This window comes from Oncorhynchus tshawytscha, linkage group LG13 (assembly GCF_018296145.1).
Source record: "Oncorhynchus tshawytscha isolate Ot180627B linkage group LG13, Otsh_v2.0, whole genome shotgun sequence".
In the NCBI taxonomy this organism is placed as follows: Eukaryota; Metazoa; Chordata; class Actinopteri; order Salmoniformes; family Salmonidae; genus Oncorhynchus; species Oncorhynchus tshawytscha.
The window spans coordinates 62,062,461-62,085,231 of NC_056441.1; the positions used below are offsets into that span (position 1 = coordinate 62,062,461).

Genomic DNA, 22,771 nt, shown 5'->3' on the forward strand with positions numbered 1-22,771 from the left:
AGGAAGGCAGGAAGGCAGGAAGGCAGGCAGGAGGCAGGCTGGCAGGCAGGCAGGCAGGAAGGAAGGCAGGCAGGCAGGAAGGCAGGCAGGCAGGCAGGCGTACTGCATACTGTAAATATATGCATGTGGACGTGGTACTTCCCTGGATGTTATGGTGATAGCTGTCTGTGCATGTAGAAGAGCTGTGTGTGTGTCTGTACATTCATGTCTGTGTGTGTGTGTCTGTACATTCATGTCTGTGTGTGTGTGTGTCTGTACATTCATGTCTGTGTGTGTCTGTACATTCATGTCTGTGTGTGTCTGTACATTCATGTCTGAGTGTGTGTCTGTGTTCATGTCTGTCTGTACATTCATGTCTGTGTGTGTGTGTCTGTACATTCATGTCTGAGTGTGTGTCTGTACGTTCATGTCTGTGTGTGTGTGTCTGTACATTCATGTCTGTGTGTGTGTGTGTCTGTACATTCATGTCTGTGTGTGTGTCTGTACGTTCATGTCTGTGTGTGTGTCCGTACATTCATCAAATCAAATTTATTTATAAAGCCCTTCTTATACATCAGCTGATGTCTCAAAGTGCTGTACAGAAACCCAGCCTAAAACCCCAAACAGCAAGCAATGCAGGTGTAGAATCATGGTGGCTAGGAAAAACTCCTTGGCACCGTGCTTCTAAACCTGCATTCAAGTCTGTGTGTGTGTCTGTACATTCATGTCTGTGTGTGTGTCTGTACATTCATGTCTGTGTGTGTGTGTCTGTACATTCATGTCTGTGTGTGTGTGTCTGTACATTCATGTCTGTGTGTGTGTGTCTGTACATTCATGTCTGTGTGTGTCTGTACATTCATGTCTGTGTGTGTGTCTGTACTAAGAACATCCACTACTATCTCCACGAGACCAGCGCTGCCTGCAGGTCTGCCAACGTGGCAGAAAGAGTATGTGTCTCAAATGGCACCCTATTCCATATACGCCCCATTAGTGTCTGGTCAAAAGTAGTGCACTATATAGGGAATAGGGTGCCATTTGGGATGCACTCACAGTGGGCCTACAAATCTGACTACTTTCAAGTATAATATATCTATATATACTGAATAAAAATATAAGCTCAACATGTAAAGTGAAATAAAAGCTCCCAGAAATGTTCCATACTCATAAAAAGCTTATTTCTCTCAAATGTTGTGCACAAATAGTTTACATCCCTGTAAGTGAGCATTTCCCCTTTGCCAAGATAATCCATCCACCTGACAGGTGTGGCATATCAAGAACCTGATTAAACAGCATGATTGTTAGACAGGTGCACCTTGTGCTGGGGACAATAAAAGGCCACTCTAAAATGTGCAGTTTTGTCACACAGCACAATGCCACAGATGTCTCAAGTTTTGAGGGAGCGTGCAAATCCTGACTCCAGGAATGTCCACCAGAGCTGTTGCCAGAGAATTTAATAATAAATTCGCTACCATAAGCCGCCTCCAAAGTTGTTATAGAGAATTTGGCATTACGTCCAACCGGCCGTACAACCGCAGAACAATTGTAACTACGCCAGCCCAGGACCTCCACATCAGGGCTTCTTCAACTGTGGGATCGTCTGAGACCAGCCACCCGGACACCTGACTGCAGTTCGGCATCGTACCAGACTTCAGTGGGCAAATGCTCACCTTCGATGGCCACTGGCACGCTGGAGAAGTGTGCTCTTCACGGATGAATCTCGATTTCAACTGTACCAGGCAGATGGTAGACGTTGGTAGACGTATGACATTGTGTGTGCGAGCGGTTTGCTGATGTCAACATTGGTATGAGCTGGCATAAGCTACGGACAATGAACACAATTGCATTTTGTCGATGGCAAATTGAATGTGACGAGATTCTGAGGCCCATTGTTTTGCCATTCATCCGCCACCATCACCTCATGTTTCAGCATGATAATACACGGTCCCGTGTCACATGGATCTGTACACAATTCCTGGAAGCTGAAAATGTCCCAGTTCTTCCATGGCCTGCATACTCAGCAGACATGTCACCCATTGAGCATGTTTGGGATGCTCTGGGCCGACGTATACGACAGCGGGTTCCAGTTCCGACCAATATCCAGCAACTTCACACAGCCATTGAAGAGGAGTGGGACAACATTCCACAAGCCACAATCAACAGCCTGATCAACTCTATGCGAAGGAGATGTGTTGCGCTCCATGAGGCAAATGGTGGTCACACCAGATAGTGACAGGTTGTCTGATCGACGCCCCTAGATTTTTTTTCAGGTATCTGTGACCAACAGATGTATATCTGTATTCCCAGTCATGTGAAATATATAGATTAGGACCTATATTTTATTTAAATGGACTGATTTCCTTATATGAACTGTAACTCTGTAAAATCTTTGAAATTGTTGCATGTTGTGTTTATATTTTTGCTCAGTGTCGTTATAGTAGGTCATTGAATTATCCAGTATAACTTTAGATGACTTTATGTTTGATATGCAGCTGCTGCTATTAGAGAACTGGGATTAGTGTTCTACAGAAGGCAGAGTAGCAGTAACCATGCTGCCTCTGTTAGATAAGGCATTCAGCGCTGTGGGACTGCCATCTAAAGTTCAACACTGATCAAGCAGCTTGTGTAATTGGAGGAGTACAAGAGTCCCTTTAAGGAGGTGTCAATGGAGGAATGTGTGTGTGTGTGTGTGTGTATGCGTGTGTGTGTGTGTGCACGTGTTTGTTAAAGCTGGGCTATATGGACAAAAATCCACATTGTGATAAATTGCCTGAAATGATGCGATAACGATAAACATTAATAACAAAAATATGCACCACAGTATTTTAAAATGATCCTTTAGTGTGATGCTTGTAGGCATCAATTGTCCCATTAACAATCACCCATATTAGCAAACGTATTTCATTTCAAACTTCACATTTCTCTGGTATAGGCTACTTATCATAATGAACGATATCAGCAAAATGCCTACAATAAGTGATCGGTGTGGTCCATGTTGACAATTTTTGGTTTATTGTCGCAGCTATTGTGTGTGTGTGTGTGTGTGTCACTTGTCATCACACACATACAGTCATTAACACCAATGCTTTACTGCATGTCGTTTGTATTCTGATCTCATGTTCAGAGGTTACTTTACACTACAAAGTTCACTCTGTAAAATTCAAGGATATTATTATACTTCCTATTAAACAATGGTTTGTTTTCCCAAGATTATAAATGGCACCTCACTGTCTGGTGGGAACAGATTTAGTTCTTCAAAAATGACACCCTATTCTTCCAAATCTGTGTAATTTTAGATGACTTACTTAGTCCTCTTTGTCCTGGGTGAGAAATAAGGCTGCAACAATCTTCTACCACTGGAGTCTGTCTTTGGCTACAGCTTGAGCCTTGTTTGTGTCCCATTTAGGATGCTACTTATTTAAACCTCCACCTGCCTTGACCTCAGGTAACTCTACCCAGAGAGAGGTGTGCCTGGGTCTGGGTAGGAGAAAGGTAAGCCCTGGGGTGTGGTGGTGCTGTGTCTAGGTGGGTCCTCCCTCAGGCCTGGAGCCAGGTTTTATCTTACACCTAATGGGCCGTGCCTCTTTGAAGATGGTGTTTGTCTGCTGTACAAACCAACCTTATCTGATTACTACAACTGCAGGTCTGGGACTCCACACACAGATCTGATTACCCCACTAGCGCAGAGATGGAGCTGAGCCAGTCTAAAGCCTGCCCTGTTTGGTTTGTCTGTAGGGAAAGACACTGGCAGCTGCATAAACCCTGACTCCCCACACTCTTTATCTAGGTTTGATCTTGTCGCACACTTTGTCTACATCACAAATGGGACCCTATTCCCTACATAGTGCACTCCTGGACAGGGCTCTGTTCAAAAGTAGTGCACTATATAAGGGATAGGGTGCCATTTCTTGGTTTGTTCTCCACAAACACACTCGGTTTGTTCTCGACCTAGATACAGGAGGACAGGTGTATTTGTCCTGTTTGTGCACCCTGTCAGCCTATTACCAATTCAAGGCACTTTCATACTGTACCTGACAACAATGCCTTCAACCACAAATCCTCAGGCTTTGTCTAAAGCAACAGTTTTCCCAGCTTGTCTGACTGGCTAAAACTGTGAAATGATGATATCCAACTCTGTTTAAATAGTTGAAAAGTGTTATGGTATTCTTTGAGTCAAGGATTATGTGTGATTTAGTACGGTGTTAGAAGGGATATAATTTTACACCTGTCTGATAAACATAGATATTAGCCTGTCTATTAAACATAGATATCAGCCTGTCTGATAAACATAGATATTAGCCTGTCTATTAAACATAGATATCAGCCTGTCTGATAAACATAGATATTAGCCTGTCTATTAAACATAGATATCAGCCTGTCTGATAAAAATAGATATCAGGTGTTTTGCTTGAACACAGTATACAGTAACAGATATCTCTCTTATTTAATCATGCGTTGAAAAGCTGTTCATGTATCATTTCCTTTTACAGTGTTTATTTAGATTAAATGAATGCATCAGATCAAATGAGTATTTGCTACAGTACTGTTACTACAGTACTGTTTTATCAGATGGACACATTAGTTCTATGCAGAGGTATTTTTCATCCAGTATTAGCCTCTTCTCCTCCTTCTCTCTGCTTTCCTCCTCTCCTATCTTCCCATTTATCTGTGTCACTTTGAGATGAGAAACACCAGACCAGCCTCGAGGTGTGATCATCATCGTCATGGAAACAGGGTTTATGCCTGTGGCGATATCACCACCATTAAATTCATTAATGTATTCACCATGGCTGTGTCTGAAATGACATCCTATTCCCTGCGTAGTGTTCTGTATAGGGAATATGGTCCCATTTGGGACCGAGCCTATATCCTGTTCAGTAGTCTGGAGAAAAGGGTTGATTTGGTCCGTTTTCACACACAAAAAAATGAGTAAAGCGCTCATATAATTCAGAGCCAACAACTGCCACTCCAGTTTACCTCAAAGCTGTTTACTTTCCCAGAACGTACAGTAAATGAGCCCAGGGTCCTGCTCTTACTGTGAGGGCCGTTACGCTCAATCAACACCCTTCCTGTGTTTCTGGTTGTTTGAGTCAGCTGTGATGTTAGTTGACAGCAACTTCCCAAGAACCAGCCCTATTCACAGCACGCAAAGTACCGAGAGGGAGAGGGGGATAAAGAGAGAGAGAGAGGGATAAAGAGAGATAGAGAGGGATAAAGAGAGATAGAGAGAGGGATAAAGAGAGATAGAGAGAGGGATAAAGAGAGAGAGAGAGGGATAAAGAGAGATAGAGAAAGCGAGAGAAAGTGAGAGCGTGTGAGAGGAACAGAACAGTGTGGGGGAGATTGACTCTAGAGGAATCTGGGCTCAGGAAAGTGCTAATTGCAGACAGGCAGGCCTGAACTCCTCCAACTCCTCCAACTCCTCAACTCCGTGCTTCTACACCTGCATTGCTTGCTGTTTGGGGTTTTAGGCTGGGTTTCTGTACAGCACTTTGAGATATCAGCTGATGTACGAAGGGCTATATAAATAAATTTGATTTGATTTGATTTGATTTACATTCACACACACAAACACACTCCTCTACCAGAGTCCACTACACTGCACCGGCTCCTTTCAACCAGACACAGAAATAGAGCTTTTAACCAGACACAGAAATAGAGCTTTTAACCAGACACAGAAATAGAGCTTTCAACCAGACACAGAAATAGAGCTTTCAACCAGACACAGAAATAGAGCTTTCAACCAGACACAGAAATAGAGCTTTCAACCAGACACAGAAATAGAGCTTTTAACCAGACACAGAAATAGAGCTTTCAACCAGACACAGAAATAGAGCTTTTAACCAGACACAGAAATAGAGCTTTCAACCAGACACAGAAATAGAGCTTTCAACCAGACACAGAAATAGAGCTTTCAACCAGACACAGAAATAGAGCTTTCAACCAGACACAGAAATAGAGCTTTCAACCAGACACAGAAATAGAGCGTTTAACCAGACACAGAAATAGAGCTTTCAACCAGACACAGAAATAGAGCTTTCAACCAGACACAGAAATAGAGTAATGCCTTCAGGCTTCGAGTCTTTGCATTTACATTCTGTACATCTTACAGAATAACATCCACTCAAATCTACTATACTGTAATTCAGGTGATTTAAGGGCTAGAAATTACTAGTGTTGTGTTGTAATTTAGTTCTGTCCTCAGAAGCAATTGTAGTTGAAAGTGGGTTATTACAAATTCAACTCAATAATTACATCAGACGGTATCCAGCTGCGAAACTGAGTGAAACATGATCCTGATGTATAACATCTTCCTGTTTCCTCTCCTCCACAGCTCCAGTATTCTACTTCGGAGGCACAGACTACCGTGTGGATGAGAGTGATGGTTATGTGGAGGTCAAGGTGTATAGGACAGGCACTGACCTCTCTAAAACAGCCACGGTCACTGTACGCTCCAGGAAAACAGACCCTGTCTCTGCTGAAGGTAGATACAATACAACACAACACAACACACTGTATGTCTATGACAGCACACTGTCTACTGAAGGTCAGTGTTCCTGTCCCTACAATACAACGCACTGCTCTCACACAGGGAACTGTACTACAATACACTGTCTTTGTGTTACAGCACACTGGCTTTACCACTGTGTTTAAAGAGTCATATAGAGCTTAGGGAAGGTTAACCAGGTGGAACAATATGCTTTAGTCCTCCTCAGGGTTTGTCTGTCTGTCACTCTGGTGGTGTGGAAGCAGAGAGAACGCCCAGAGTCCTCCTCAGGGTTTGTCTGTCTGTCACTCTGGTGGTGTGGAAGCAGAGAGAACGCCCAGAGTCCTCCTCAGGGTTTGTCTGTCTGTCACTCTGGTGGTGTGGAAGCAGAGAGAACGCCCAGAGTCCTCCTCAGGGTTTGTCTGTCTGTCACTCTGGTGGTGTGGAAGCAGAGAGAACGCCCAGAGTCCTCCTCAGGGTTTGTCTGTCTGTCACTCTGATGGTGTGGAAGCAGAGAGAACGCCCAGAGCAACGCAGGCTGGATGTGTTGGGATGTTATATGACCTCTGGAATGTAAACAGTGCTCTGCTCAGCCCCAGCTATTGACCAGGACCCATAGCAGATAGGGTGCCATTTGGTATTTAACCCCAGTCTGGTAGTTGTTGGAAGGTGCAGAGGAGGGTAGGCCTTCAGGGATGGGAGGGACAAGGTTGGGTGGGACAAGGTTGGGAGGGACAGGGTTGGGAGGGACAAAGTTGGGAGAGACAAGGTTGGGAGGGACAAGGTTGGGAGGGACAGAGTTGGGAGGGACAGAGTTGGGAGGGACAGGGTTGGGAGGGACAGGGTTGGGAGGGACAGGGTTGGGAGGGACAGAGTTGGGAGGGACAGAGTTGGGAGGGACAGAGTTGGGAGGGACAAGGTTGGGAGGGACAGAGTTGGGAGGAACAGGGTTGGGAGGGACAGTGTTGGGAATAAATCTGGATTGAGTAAAGACAGAGGAATGTAGACTGAATCCCTCACACACTGGTGTATAAGTCTGGATAAAGAGAGTATCTATATATCTCCTGAAACTAAAACCTTCCCCCTGCCTGCAGCCTTCCTCTTATCTCCTGCCCCGAGCACTCCTCATTGTCACGCCCTGACCTTAATTATCTTTGTTTTCTTTATTATTTTGGTTAGGTCAGGGTGTGACATGGGGGTTTTATGTGTTTTGTCTAGTCTTGGGGTTTGTATGTTTATGGGGCTGTTTCCTGTCTAGGTAAATTGTATGTCTATGGTTGCCTAGATTGGTTCTCAATTAGAGGCAGCTGTCTATCGTTGTCTCTAATTGGGAACCATATTTAGGCAGCCATATTCTTTGGGTATTTTGTGGGTGATTGATTCCTGTGTCAGTGTTTGTGCCACACGGGACTGGTTCAGTTAGTTCACGTTTATTGTATTTGTGTTCAGGTTGAGTTTTTCTTATTAAAAAACCATGGACACCTACCACGCTGCGTATTGGTCCGATCCTTGTTTCACCTCTTTAGAGGAAGAGGGGGAAATCTGCCGTGACACTCATCTTCCTCCCTCTCTCTCTTTCTCTTTGTCTCTCTCTCTCTCACTCCTCCTAACCCCTCACTCCTCTCTCTCTCCTCCCCTCCTCTCTCACTCCTCCCTTTCTCTCTCCCTCCCCACTGTCTCTCTTTCCCTCTCACTTCTTAATTATCTCTTCTCCAGCCCTCAGCTAAATATTATTTATATCTAAACTGCCATCCCAAGCAGACACACATACTGTAGCTTTATAAAGCAGTTCCAAGCAGAGGGACACACAAAGCTGGTTCAGAAACACATAGTTGGGTCTGTGGGTCAGACATCCATAGCTACTGTAGGGTTGGAAGCAGTCGGGGGTAAAGGCCATGCCATCAACACCCTGCCTCTTCATAGCTCTGAGTGGATGAAGAACATGTTTACACCCTCCTGGTGACCTAGAGAGATATCTCCTAATCTCAGCTTGTTACCTGTATAAAAGACACCTGTCCACAGAGGCAATCAATCAATCAGATTCCAAACTCTCCACCATGGCCAAGACCAAAGAGCTCTCCAAGGATGTCAGGGACAAGATTGTAGACCTACACAAGGCTGGAATGGGCTACAAGACCATCGCCAAGCAGCTTGGTGAGAAGGTGACAACAGTTGGTGCGATTATTCGCAAATGGAAGAAACACAAAAGAACTGTCAATCTCCCTCGGCCTGGGGCTCCATGCAAGATCTCACCTCGTGGAGTTGCAATGATCATGAGAACGGTGAGGAATCAGCCCAGAACTACACGGGAGGATCTTGTCAATGATCTCAAGGCAGCTGGGACCATAGTCACCAAGAAAACAATTGGTAACACACTACGCAGTGAAGGACTGAAATCCTGAGGTGCCCGCAAGGTCCCCCTGCTCAAGAAAGCACATATACATGCCCGTCTGAAGTTTGCCAATGAACATCTGAATGATTCAGAGGACAACTGGGTGAAAGTGTTGAGATGAGACCAAAATGGAACTCTTTGGCATCAACTCAACTCCCCGTGTTTGGAGGAGGAGGACTGCTGCCTATGACCCCAAGAACACCATCCCCACCGTCAAACATGAAGGTGGAAACATTATGCTTTGGGGGTGTTTTTCTGCTAAAGGGATAGGACAACTTCAAACGTACAAAATCAGCAGGGGATCAAATACTTTTTTCCCTCACTGTATGTACTGTTGAGAGATAGCAACATTTGATCAACATGTTGTGGTATTTCCTTTCAGCTAACGCACCTCTACTGATGATACTCCTGTGAATGATAGAGTCATAGGAGATCTAGGCCCATATGTATCAAGTGTCTCAGAGTAGGAGTTCTCAGTCCCTCTCTCTCCTCTAGTGGGTATTGACTGTTTCTCCTCTCCTCTAGCCGGTGTGGACTACGTCGGTATCAGCAGGAACCTGGACTTCGCCCCGGGGGTCAGCCAGCAGACATTCAGGGTTACCATCCTGGATGACCTGGGTCAGCCGGTGCTGGAGGGGACCGAGACATTCGAGCTGATCCTCCGCATGCCCATGAACGGCATCCTGGGAGAACCGGGGAAGGCCACCATCTTCATCAACGACTCCGTCTCTGACCGTGAGTGAATCGTGCTGATATACTGCGTCCCAAATGCCACCTTATTCCCTATGTAGTGCACTACTTTTAACCAGGGCCCATAGCATCTAGTCAAAATGAGTGCACTATATAGGGAAAAGGGTGCCATTCGGGACACAGTTCGAGTCACAACGTATCTGACTGTGAGTGAACCTAGCTGATTTAGTCACCACATATCTGATTTGTCAGAATGCGTCTAATTATCAATGAACTATAAATATAGATTAAAACGGGCACTGGCATTTCATTCAGAAGTTGAGAAACATATCATACCTTGCTCTGACAAAACAGGGCATCTCCGAAACATACCAACACCAGTAAAGACGATTGAACAATGCTGCCAATTAAATCTTTGGTATTACATTACTGTAAGTGTCCATATAAATGCATTTATAAAGCCTTTATAAAGGCTTATAGTGCATTATAAGATCATCTGTAGACAGTTATGAGCATTATGTCATGGTTATGATCAACACTGTTTCTCTATGCACTTGATCTAACGTAGATGATTTGTTGATGTGATTGTCCTCTAACAGTGCCCAAGGTGCAGTTCCATGATGCCATGTACATGGGGCATGAGAACTCCGGTCAGATCTCAGTCGTGGTGTATCGTAGTGGAGACATCAGTTACAGGTCAACGGTCCGCTGTTACACCAGACAGGGCACCGCTCAGGTCATGATGGACTTCAACGAACGACCCAACACAGACGCTTCCATCATCACCTTCCTACCAGGTACACTGAAAACTATTCTGTAAAACACTCAAAAAACAGGTAACACTGAAAACTATTGTGTAAAACAGTCAAAAAACAGGTAACACTGAAAACTATTCTGTAAAACACTGTCAAAAAACAGGTAACACTGAAAACTATTCCGTAGAACACTGGAAAAAAACAGGTAACACTGAAAACTATTCTGTAAAACACTGTCAAAAAACAGGTAACACTGAAAACTATTCTGTAAAACACTGTCAAAAAACAGGTAACACTGAAAACTATTCTGTAGAACACTGTCAAAAAACAGGTAACACTGAAAACTATTCTGTAAAACACTGTCAAAAAACAGGTAACACTGAAAACTATTCTGTAAAACACTGTCAAAAAACAGGTAACACTGAAAACTATTCTGTAGAACACTGTCAAAAAACTGGTAACACACTGACACAAGGAACACCTCGTAGGCCAAAAGGGTATCGTTTTTTTCAACAACTGGTTACCCCTTTTTGCTAATCTCTCTCAATCTCTCTCTCTCTCTCTCTCTCTCTCTCTCTCTCTCTCTTTTTCCTCCCATCTCCATCTCTATCCCTTCCCTCTCTTTCCAGGGGAGGTGGAGAAGCCGTGTGTTCTGTCCTTGGTTGATGACACGGAGCATGAGGAGGAGGAGGAGCTGAGGCTGGTGTTGGGGTCGCCCCGCAGTGAGTCTCCGTTCGGAGCGTCCATCGGGAAACAGAATGAGACTCTGGTCAAGATCAAGGACGAGGCAGATAGTAAGACTGACTGGCTCATAGATGTAATCATTTCATCTGTAGAAAATAAAAGTTGCACACTCTATAATAGTCCCGGATACTTATTGCATTACTTCCCTTATTTTCTCAAGTTCATAATCTGCTAGTCTGCATCTTGTTCATTTGTTTTGGGGTGTGTCTCTTCAACTCATTCTACTCTGTGTGTCTGTTTGTAACATTGCTGAGTTCACACTGCTCCATGTCTGACTCTGTGACTCCCATCCATGTTATCCCCAGAGGCCATCATCAAGTTTGGGGAGACTAAATTCAGCGTGAGTGAGCCTAGCGGGGCAGGCCAGGTGTCCATGGTGAAGATCCCAGTGCTGAGGGTAGGAGACACCTCCAAGGTGTCTGTGGTCCGCGTCCACACCAAGGACGGATCAGCCACCTCCGGAGAGGACTACCATCCTGTATCTGAAGGTGAGAAATGTCACAACCTCTCACATCAATACGGCCATGAGTTTTTCCTGACAGGGTCATCTGATTGGGATCCTGACCCTATGGAAATAATCCTCTTGATAAGGTAACTCAGTATCTGCAGTGTTTAGATGTTTCCTCTCTAACTTAGAGCCGTGTTGTTGTTGTTTACCCCAGACATTGAGTTCAAGGAGGGTGACACAGAGCACTACATCGAGGTGGAGATCTTGTATGATGGAGTTAGAGAGATGAGAGAAGCCTTCACTGTCCACCTGAAACCTGATGAGAACATGGTGGCTGAAACGCAGGTGAGGACTGGAACAATAACATCACATAGACTCAGCAATATGACGTTGACACAAGTAGCAGGATGAACGGAGAATATTGCAGCTGAGGGATAGCTGAGGGACAAGAACAAGAGAGAAGTTTAGTAGTTGCGTTAGTCGCCCCTGATACATCACTACCTTTAACAACACTTCTATGTTTGATCTGTTTTTGTTCTGTCTGTCCTCAGATGAGTAAGGCCATTATCTACATAGAGGAGACCAACAGCATGGCGGACGTCACCTTCCCCTCCGTCCCCCAGGTGTTCTCCTTACTGCAGTATGACGACACCTCCAGGGCCAGAAATACCCCCTTGGTGGCAGGCTACCCCGTCGTCTGTGTCACGGTACGGAGAATGGTTTGTCAGGGACTTTTAACCTCCCAGTCCAGAGGTTCGTCCCAAATGGCACCCTATTCTCAGTTTAGTGCACTACATTTGGCCAGAGTCCCATGGGGAAGTGCACTATATAGGGAATAGGATACCTTTTAGGATGAAGGCCAAGGCATCATTCCATTCACTGTCTGGTCTTAATTTACTTTAAAAACAAAGTTGTTTCTTTGGTTTAGGAATATGTCAATTAGGATTCAATTAGGATTTAATTTGATATTGAAGCACAGGTGAGTGATGTTGATGAACAATGCACATTTTCCCTTGGACTATATTACAGTATATTTTGCCTCATTCTCAAACACTGTCTCCTCTCTCCTCCCTCCCTCGCTCACTCCCTCCTCATTCTCTCCTCACTCCCTCCTCCCTCTCTCCCTCCCTCAGGCTTGTAACCCTAAGTACCCTGACTACGACAAGACTGGCTCCATCTGCATCAGCGAGCACATCAATGACACGCTGACACGCTATCGATGGTTGGTCAGCGCTCCAACCAGCCTGGACGGGGTCACCAGCTCCATGAGAGAGGTGGACTTTGATACCTTCTTCTCCTCCTCCAAGATCATCACCTTGGACTCTGTCTATTTCCAGGTAGAGAACACATTATCAGTGAACTGAGTGTGAATTTGGACTGGCTCAGTCAAAGAAAAGACCTAAAGTGAATGATTGAGAGTACTGTATTGTTGTGATTGAGAGGACTGTATTATTGTGATTGAGATGACTGTATTGTTGTGATTGAGATGACTGTATTGTTGTGATTGAGATGACTGTATTGTTGTGATTGAGATGACTGTATTGTTGTGATTGAGATGACTGTATTGTTGTGATTGAGATGACTGTATTGTTGTGATTGAGATGACTGTATTGTTGTGATTGAGATGACTGTATTAATGTGATTGAGATGACTGTATTGATGTGATTGAGATGACTGTATTGATGTGATTGAGATGACTGTATTGATGTGATTGAGATGACTGTATTGATGTGATTGAGATGACTGCATTGATGTGATTGAGATGACTGCATTGATGTGATTGAGGTGACTGTATTGATGTGATTGAGATGACTGCATTGATGTGATTGAGTTAACTGTATTAATGTGATTGAGATGACTGTATTGATGTGATTGAGATGACTGTATTGATGTGAGATGCCCACCACTACTAAGTGAATGATCCAGTTGACTGTGTTGATGTGATTGAGATGACTGTATTATTGTGATTGAGATGACTGTATTATTGTGATTGAGATGACTGTATTGTTGTGATTGAGATGACTGTATTGTTGTGATTGAGATGACTGTATTGTTGTGATTGAGATGACTGTATTGTTGTGATTGAGATGACTGTATTGTTGTGATTGAGATGACTGTATTGATGTGAGATGCCCACCACTACTAAGTGAATGATCCAGTTGACTGTGTTGATGTGATTGAGATGACTGTATTATTGTGATTGAGATGACTGTATTATTGTGATTGAGATGACTGTATTGTTGTGATTGAGATGACTGTATTGTTGTGATTGAGATGACTGTATTGTTGTGATTGAGATGACTGTATTCATGTGATTGAGATGACTGTATTCATGTGATTGAGATGACTGTATTGATGTGATTGAGATGACTGTATTGATGTGATTGAGTTAACTGTATTAATGTGATTGAGATGACTGTATTGATGTGATTGAGATGACTGTATTGATGTGAGATGCCCACCACTACTAAGTGAATGATCCAGTTGACTGTGTTGATGTGATTGTGTGATTGAGATGACTGTATTGATGTGATTGAGATGACTGTATTGATGTGATTGAGATGACTGTATTGATGTGATTGAGATGACTGTATTGATGTGATTGAGATGACTGTATTGTTGTGATTGAGATGACTGTATTGTTGTGATTGAGATGACTGTATTGTTGTGATTGAGATGACTGTATTGTTGTGATTGAGATGACTGTATTGATGTGAGATGCCCACCACCACTAAGTGAATGATCCAGTTAACTGTATTAATGTGATTGAGTTGACTGTATTGATGTGATTGAGTTGACTGTATTGATGTGATTGAGAAGGCTGTATTGATGTGATTGAGATGACTGTATTGTTGTGATTGCGATGACTATATTGTTGTGATTGAGATGACTGTATTGTTGTGATTGAGATGACTGTATTGATGTGATTGAGAAGGCTGTGTTGATGTGATTGAGAGGACTGTATTGATGTGATTGAGATGACTGTATTGATGTGATTGAGATGACTGTGATTATTGTGAGATGTGATTGAGATGAGATGACATTGATGTGATTGAGATGACTGCATTGATGTGATTGAGATGACTGTATTGATGTGATTGAGATGACTGCATTGATGTGATTGAGTTAACTGTATTAATGTGATTGAGATGACTGTATTGATGTGATTGAGTTAACTGTATTAATGTGATTGAGATGACTGTATTGATGTGAGATGCCCACCACTACTAAGTGAATGATCCAGTTGACTGTGTTGATGTGATTGAGATGACTGTATTATTGTGATTTGAGATGACTGTATTATTGTGATTGAGATGACTGTATTGATTGTGATTGAGATGACTGTATTGTTGTGATTGAGATGACTGTATTGTTGTGATTGAGATGACTGTATTGATTGTGATTGAGATGACTGTATTGTTGTGATTGAGATGACTGTATTGTTGTGATTGAGATGACTGTATTGATGTGATTGAGATGACTGTATTGATGTGATTGAGATGACTGTATTAATGTGATTGAGATGACTGTATTGATGTGATTGAGTTAACTGTATTAATGTGATTGAGATGACTGTATTGATGTGATTGAGAGGACTGTATTGATGTGATTGAGATGACTGTATTATTGTGATTGAGATGACTGTATTAATGTGATTGAGATGACTGTATTGATGTGAGATGCCCACCACTACTAAGTGAATGATCCAGTTAACTGTATTAATGTGATTGAGTTGACTGTATTGATGTGATTGAGTTGACTGTATTGATGTGATTGAGAAGGCTGTATTGATGTGATTGAGATGACTGTATTGTTGTGATTGCGATGACTATATTGTTGTGATTGAGATGACTGTATTGTTGTGATTGAGATGACTGTATTGTTGTGATTGAGATGACTGTATTGATGTGATTGAGATGACTGTATTGTTGTGATTGAGATGACTGTATTGATGTGATTGAGAAGGCTGTGTTGATGTGATTGAGATGACTGTATTGATGTGATTGAGATGACTGTATTGATGTGATTGAGAGGACTGTATTGATGTGAGATGCCCACCACCACTAAGTGAATGATCCAGTTGACTGTATTGATGTGAGCTGTGTGTCTCTCCCTCCAGGCTGGCTCTAGGGTGCAGTGTGCAGGCCGGGCTGTGAACTCTAACGGAGACGAGGGCCTGGAACTCAGCAGCTCCATAGTCTCCATCAGTATAGAGAATGGTATGTGCCAGCCTCGTGTGGTGGGTACAGTGGGCGCTGAGCCCTTCTCTGCCAAGCTACGCTACACCGGAGCAGAGGACCCAGACCACCCCAACCTCATCAAGATCACTGTCACCATGCCACACATAGACGGTGAGGAATACAGAGACTTCTTGTTTCTCTCTATTTCTCTTTCTCTCTTCTATTTCTGACACTCTTTCTCTCTCTCTGTCATTCTTTCTCACTCTCTATTTCACTCTACCTCCCGCCCCTGCCTTTCTCTCTCCTAACCCCTTGTCTCCCCTCTCTTCTCTCCTCTCCTCTCCCAGGCATGCTCCCTGTGGTCTCCACCCGTCCTCTGTCTAACTTTGAGCTGACGTTGAGTCCTGATGGTACTCGTGTGGGGAACCACCGCTGTTCTAACCTGCTGGACTTCACCGAGGTCAAGACCCGCCACGGCTTCATTACAGACGCCACCAAGAACCCTGAGGTGATCGGGGAGACCTCTCCCTACCAGTACAGCGCCCCCCTAAGGGGATCCAGCATACTGCGCTTCTACAGGAACCTCAACCTAGAGGCTTGTCTATGGGAGTTCACTAGTTACTATGACATGTCTGAGCTACTGTCAGACTGTGGAGGGACCATCGGTACAGACGGACAGGTGAGAGAGCTGTGTGTGTGTGTGTGTGTGTGTGTGTATGTGTGTGTGTGAGTGCCTGTGGGGGCACTATCAGAACAGACAGACAGGTGAGCTGCCCCGTCTCACCAGACCCCTGACCAATTGCAAAATAAGTAGGGGGAGAGGTGTCATGATGATTTCTTAGGAAGTGGGGTCATGATGATTTCTTGGGAAGTGGTGTCATGATGATTTCTTGGGAAGTGGTGTCATGATGATTTCTTGGGAAGTGGTGTCATGATGATTTCTTAGGAAGTGGTGTCATGATGATTTCTTGGGAAGTGGTGTCATGATGATTTCTTGGGAAGTGGTGTCATCATGATTTCTTAGGAAGTGGTGTCATGATGATTTCTTAGGAAGTGGTGTCATGATGATTTCTTGGGAAGTGGTGTCATGATGATTTCTTGGGAAGTGGTGTCGTGATGATTTCTTGAGAAGAGATGTTGTGATGATTTCTTGGGAACAGATGTTGTGATGATTTCTTGGGAAGAGATGTTGTGATGATTTCTTGGGAACAGATGTTGTGATTATTTCTTGGGAAGAGATGTTGTGATGATTTCTTGGGAAGAGATGTCAAGATTTACTTGCTCAGTATTTGACCTCCAGTTCTTTCCTGTAACAGTTCTTGTAATTACTTGCTCAGTATTTGACCTCCAGTTCTTTCCTGTAACAGTTCTTGTAATTTTCCTATTCACCAACAGAATCCTTTACAGCCACATCTCTGTTTCAGTGGGGCAAAAAAGTATTTAGTCAGCCACAAATTGTGCAAGTTCTCCCACTTAAAAAGATGAGAGAGGCCTGTAATTTTCATCATAGGTACACTTCAACTATGACAGACAAAATGAGAACAAAAATCCAGAAAATCACATTGTAGGATTTTAAATTAATTTATTTGCAAATTATGGTGGAAAATAAGTATTTGGTCACCTACAAACAAGCAAGATGTCTGGCTCTCACAGACCTGTAACTTCTTCTTTAAGAGGCTCCTCTGTCCTCCACTCATTACCTGTATTAATGGCACCTGTTTGAACTTGTTATCAGTATAAAAGACACCTGTCCACAACCTCAAACAGTCACACTCCAAACTCCACTATGGCCAAGGCCAAGAGCTGTCAAAGGACACCAGAAACAAAATTGTAGACCTGCACCAGGCTGGGAAGACTGAATCTGCAATAGGTAAGCAGCTTGGTTTGAAGAAATCAACTGTGGGAGCAATTATTAGGAAATGGAAGACATACAAGACCACTGATAATCTCCCTCGATCTGGGGCTCCACGCAAGATCTCACCCCGTGGGGTCAAAATGATCACAAGAACGGTGAGCAAAAATCCCAGAACCACACGGGGGGACCTAGTGAATGACCTGCAGAGAGCTGGGACCAAAGTAACAAAGCCTACCATCAGTAACACACTACGCCGCCAGGGACTCAAATCCTGCAGTGCCAGACGTGTCCCCCTGCTTAAGCCAGTACATGTCCAGGCCTGTCTGAAGTTTGCTAGAGAGCATTTGGATGAACCAGAAGAAGATTGGGAGAAGGTCATATGGTCAGATGAAACCAAAATATAACTTTTTGGTAAAAACACAACTCGTTGTGTTTGGAGGACATAGAATGCTGAGTTGCATCCAAAGTACACCATACCTACTGTGAAGCATGGGGTTGGAAACATCATGCTTTGGGCCTGTTCTTCTGCAAAGGGACCAGGACGACTGATCCGTGTAAAGGAAAGAATGAATGGGGCCATGTATCGTGAGATTTTGAGTGAAAACCTCCATCCATCAGCAAGGGCATTGAAGATGAAACGTGGCTGGGTCTTTCAGCGTGACAATGATCCCAAACACACCGCCCGGGCAACGAAGGAGTGGCTTCGTAAGAAGCACTTCAAGGTCCTGGAGTGGCCTAGCCAGTCTCCAGATCTCAACCCCATAGAAAATCTTTGGAGGGAGTTGAAAGTCCGTGTTGCCCAGCAACAGCCCCCCAAAAAATCACTGCTCTAGAGGAGATCTGCATGGAGGAATGGGCCAAAATACCAGCAACAGTGTGTGAAAACCTTGTGAAGACTTACAGAAAACGTTTGACCTCTGTCATTGCCAACAAAGGGTATATAACAAAGTATTGAGATAAACTTTTGTTATTGACCAAATACTTATTTTCCACCATAATTTGCAAATAAATTCATTAAAAATCCTACAATGTGATTTTCTGGATTTTTTTTTCTCATTTTGTCTGTCATAGTTAAAGTGTACCTATGATGAAAATTACAGGCCTCTCTCATCTTTTTAAGTGGGAGAACTTGCACAATTGGTGGCTGACTAAATACTTTTTTGCCCCACTGTAGCTACCCCTCTCAGACGTTGTTCTTCTAAAGCCCATCTTAACCTCACCACTAATAACTAACCAAACACAGGGCTTTATGGATTCCCACAACTCATCACGAGGCCTGCTATTTATCTTGTCAAAATGGCTTCTCCAACATTCACAGCATTATTAAAACCTTCTGCTCTTTTTTGTGCTGTGCTCTTTAAACAGCTGCTGCTGTGTTGAGGGAGGGTCCGCTCTTACAGGTCTTAAACTCCCTCCCTACTTCTCTCTCTCTCTCTCTCTCTCTCTCCCTCTCTCTCTCTCCCCCTCTCTCTCTGTCTCCCCCTCTCTTCCTCCCTCCCTGAGTGGAGATCTCAAACCCTGGTCATATGGTTCAGTGCTCCTGTCATGTAGATTTCCCTTGGAAACCTCCAGTCACTTCAGTGTAGTTAAACCCCAGTCAGTCTATTAGTTCACTAGCACTTAATTAAGCAGGCTGTGGTCATAAAGAGATGCCTACAGAGAGGAGAGATGCCTGCAGAGAGAAGAGCTGCCTGCAGAGAGAGAGAGAGAGCAAAGGTCTTGGTATGGTTAAGGTCTCCTCACGCTAGACACACACACACACACAGGAGCTAAGGACATGTTGTGGTAAAGGTCTCCTCACGCTACAGATCCTCCCTGCTGTAGATCATCAACTAGACGCTCCCTAGCAGTGTGTGTGTGTGTGTGTGCGTGTGCATGCGTGTGTAAAGGAAAGAAATCAACAGTGCATGTAGAATTTATGAGAGGCTAACTACTAACACAATTTAAGGTTAAGCATATTGTATGGTTGAAAAGACACCAACTCCATGGAATATCATTACATTCTATATAAAGTGAAATTCCATTTTGCAAGATAAATTATACTGTAAATGGATATTGCATGCAAACATGGATGAGTTAAGATACATAGGAAGTATAAGATAATATTTTATGGAGGCGGTGATCATCATTCTCTTCTAAAGTAAACTTCCTCCACACTTTCTGACTTTCCGTCTGACAGGTTGTAAATCCAGCGTCAGCCCATTTGTTTACCCTGAAACTGAAATAAGTTCATATTCTGACCAGACAGAGCTTTGTGGGAGAGGTCAGAGTTGATCAGCACTTTGATAATCCTGAATGTCAGGGTCTGCTTTAGTACTGTGTACCAACACTGGTTTAACAATGGCCCTCCTATCTGCAGATTTGACGTGCTGTTGCTAGTCGCTGGCAGCCATGTGACAACAGACTGAGGTGCTTTAAAGTATCACTGGCCCAAATGGCACACCATTATCTTTGTTTTGTAATGCATTACTTTTGACCAGGGCCCATAGGGAATAAGTTGCCATTTGATAAATAGCCAGAGACTAAAGTGCATTAAGCATCACTGTGTTGTTTTAAGTAAGATCCATAACTAAGAGAGAGAATGAGACCCCACCAGGTACTACAGACATGTCTCTATTCACCCAGAAACCCTATACCCCTACTGCAGGGTCTGCCTGTGTCACATCCATATGAGTTGTACTGTAAGCTTCAATCAGTTTGGCCAGTAAGAACAAACAGAAAGACTCAATAGCTCTTGTCTAGAGGAACATTATTTGTGCCCCTGTGTTGTCTCTGACCTGAGAGGCCCTTAAGGGTCTGATCGACTGACTGGGAGGCTGGGGGGCTGAGTGGAGAGGTTGAGGAGTACAGAGAGACTGAGTCCGACTAAGCTTGGGGCCCCAGACTGGCCTCTCACTGGGACTGACTCTGTCACTGTGTGTCATGGTGAGAGGCTTTGTCCCCAGCTTATCAGACCACAGGAATCCATTAGGTCTCAGCAGGCAGTGCCAGGGTCATACAGCAAATCATCTGCCTCAACTCTCTCTGGGTTCTACCAGTTCTCTGAGATCGATCTCTCTCCTCTTTCCTTCTCTCTCTCCTTTCTCTCTCTCGCTTTTCTCCTCTTCTTTCTCTCTCTCCCCCCTTCTCTCTCACCCAGGGCATAGGCAGGTCCCAGCATGAAGGGAGAGCTAGTGCAGACAGGTACCCCTCTCGTAGGTCACCAGATGGAGCAGATACCATTCAAATCCCTTTACTCTCTCTCTCCTCCTTCCTTCTTTCTCGCTCTCTCTTTCTCCCTCCCTTTCTATCTCTTTCTGTCTCTTTCTGTCTCTCTCGCTCTCTCTCTTTCTCCCTTCCTTTCTCTCTCTCTCTCTCCCTCCCTTTCTGTCTCTTCCGCTCTCTCTCTCTCTCTATCTCTTTCTGTCTCTTTCGCTCTCTCTCTCTCTCTCTCTCTTTCTCCCTCCCTTTCTATCTCTTTCTGTCTCTCTCGCTCTCTCTTTCTTCCTCCCTTTCTAGCTCTCTCTCTCTCCCTCTTTCACAGTCCCTTTCTCTCTCTCTCGCTCTCTCTCTTTCTCCCTCCCTTTCTATCACTCTTGCTCTCTGTCTCTGTCTGTCTCTTTCGCGCTCTCTCTCTCTCTCTTCCGCTCTCTCTCTCTCTCTCTTTCTCTTCCGCTCTCTCTCTCTTCCGGTCTCTCTCTCTCTCTTTCTCCCTTCCTTTCTCTCTTTCTGTCTCTCTCTCTCTCTTTCTCCCTCCCTTTCTATCTCTTTCTGTCTCTCTCGCTCTCTCTTTTTCTCCCTTCCTTTCTCTCTCTCTTTCTCCCTCCCTTTCTGTCTCTTCCGCTCTCTCTCACTCTCTTTCTCCCTCCCTTTCTATCTCTTTCTGTCTCTCTCTCTCGCTCTCTCTCTCTTTCTCCCTTCCTTTCTATCTCTTTGTCTCTCTCGCTCTCTCTTTCTCTCTCCCTCCATTTCTATCTCTTTCTCTCTCCCTCTTTCACAGTCCCTTTCTCTCTCTCGCTCTCTCTCTTTCTCCCTCCCTTTCTATCACTCTTGCTCTCTCTCTCTTTCTCCCTCCCTTTCTATCACTCTTGCTCTCTCTCTCTATCTTTCTCCCTCCATTTCTATCTCTTTCTCTCTCCCTCTTTCAGTCCCTTTCTCTCTCTCTCGCTCTCTCTCTTTCTCCCTCCCTTTCTATCATCTCTTGCTCTCTCTCTATCTCTTTCTCTCCCTCTCGCTCTCTCTATCTTTCTCCCTCCCTTTCTCTCTCTCGCTCTCTCTTTCTCCCTCCATTTCTATCTCTTGCTCTCTCTCTTTCACCCTCCCTTTCTCTCTCTCGCTCTCTCTCTTTCTCTCTCCCTCCCTTTCTATCTCTCGCTCTCTCTCTTTCTCTCTCCCTCCCTTTCTATCTCTTTCTCTCTCTTTCTTTCTCCCTCCCTCCTTTCTCTTTCTGTCTCTCTCTCTCGCTCTCTCTCTCTTTCTCCCTTCCTTTCTATCTCTTTGTCTCTCTCGCTTTCTCTCTCTTTCTCTCTCTCTCTCCATTTCTCCCTCTCTTTCTCTCTCCCTCTTTCACAGTCCCTTTCTCTCTCTCGCTCTCTCTCTTTCTCCCTCCCTTTCTATCACTCTTGCTCTCTCTCTCTATCTTTCTCCCTCCATTTCTATCTCTTTCTCTCCCTCTCGCTCTCTCTATCTTTCTCCCTCCCTTTCTCTCTCTCGCTCTCTCTTTCTCCCTCCATTTCTATCTCTTGCTCTCTCTCTTTCACCCTCCCTTTCTCTCTCTCGCTCTCTCTCTTTCTCTCTCCCTCCCTTTCTATCTCTCGCTCTCTCTCTTTCTCTCTCCCTCCCTTTCTATCTCTTTCTCTCTCACTTTCTCCCTCCCTCCCTTTCTATCTCTTTCTCTCTCACTTTCTCCCTCTCTTTCTCTCTCACTTTCTCCCTCCCTTTCTCTCTCTCTCTCTCTCCCTCCCTTTCTGTCTCTTTCGCTCTCTCTCTTTCTCCCTCCCTTTCTATCTCTTTCGCTCTCTCTCTCTCCCTCCATTTCTATCTCTTGCTCTCTCTCTTTCACCCTCCCTTTCTCTCTTTCTCTCTTTCTCTCTCCCTCCCTTTCTATCTCTTGTCTCTCTCTCTTTCTCTCTCGCTCTCTCTCTCTCCCTCCATTTCTATCTCTTGCTCTCTCTCTTTCACCCTCCCTTTCTCGCTCTCTCTTTCTCTCTCCCTCCCTTTCTATCTCTCGCTCTCTCTCTTTCTCTCTCCCTCCCTTTCTATTT

The 22,771-nt window shown here is 44.2% G+C and overlaps 1 protein-coding gene across 1 annotated transcript in view; it reads left to right on the plus strand.

The window, feature by feature from the left end:
* LOC112265448 (FRAS1-related extracellular matrix protein 2-like) overlaps positions 1-22,771 on the plus strand; it is a 149,746-nt gene that overhangs the window by 110,985 nt on the left and 15,990 nt on the right. Inside the window, exons 9-18 of the mRNA XM_042296117.1 lie at positions 6,311-6,460; positions 9,381-9,590; positions 10,145-10,342; positions 10,930-11,094; positions 11,350-11,532; positions 11,707-11,837; positions 12,044-12,199; positions 12,626-12,829; positions 15,613-15,844; positions 16,021-16,352. Of these exons, the coding sequence (XP_042152051.1) occupies positions 6,311-6,460; positions 9,381-9,590; positions 10,145-10,342; positions 10,930-11,094; positions 11,350-11,532; positions 11,707-11,837; positions 12,044-12,199; positions 12,626-12,829; positions 15,613-15,844; positions 16,021-16,352 (1,961 nt within the window). The remainder of the gene's footprint in view (positions 1-6,310; positions 6,461-9,380; positions 9,591-10,144; positions 10,343-10,929; positions 11,095-11,349; positions 11,533-11,706; positions 11,838-12,043; positions 12,200-12,625; positions 12,830-15,612; positions 15,845-16,020; positions 16,353-22,771) is intronic.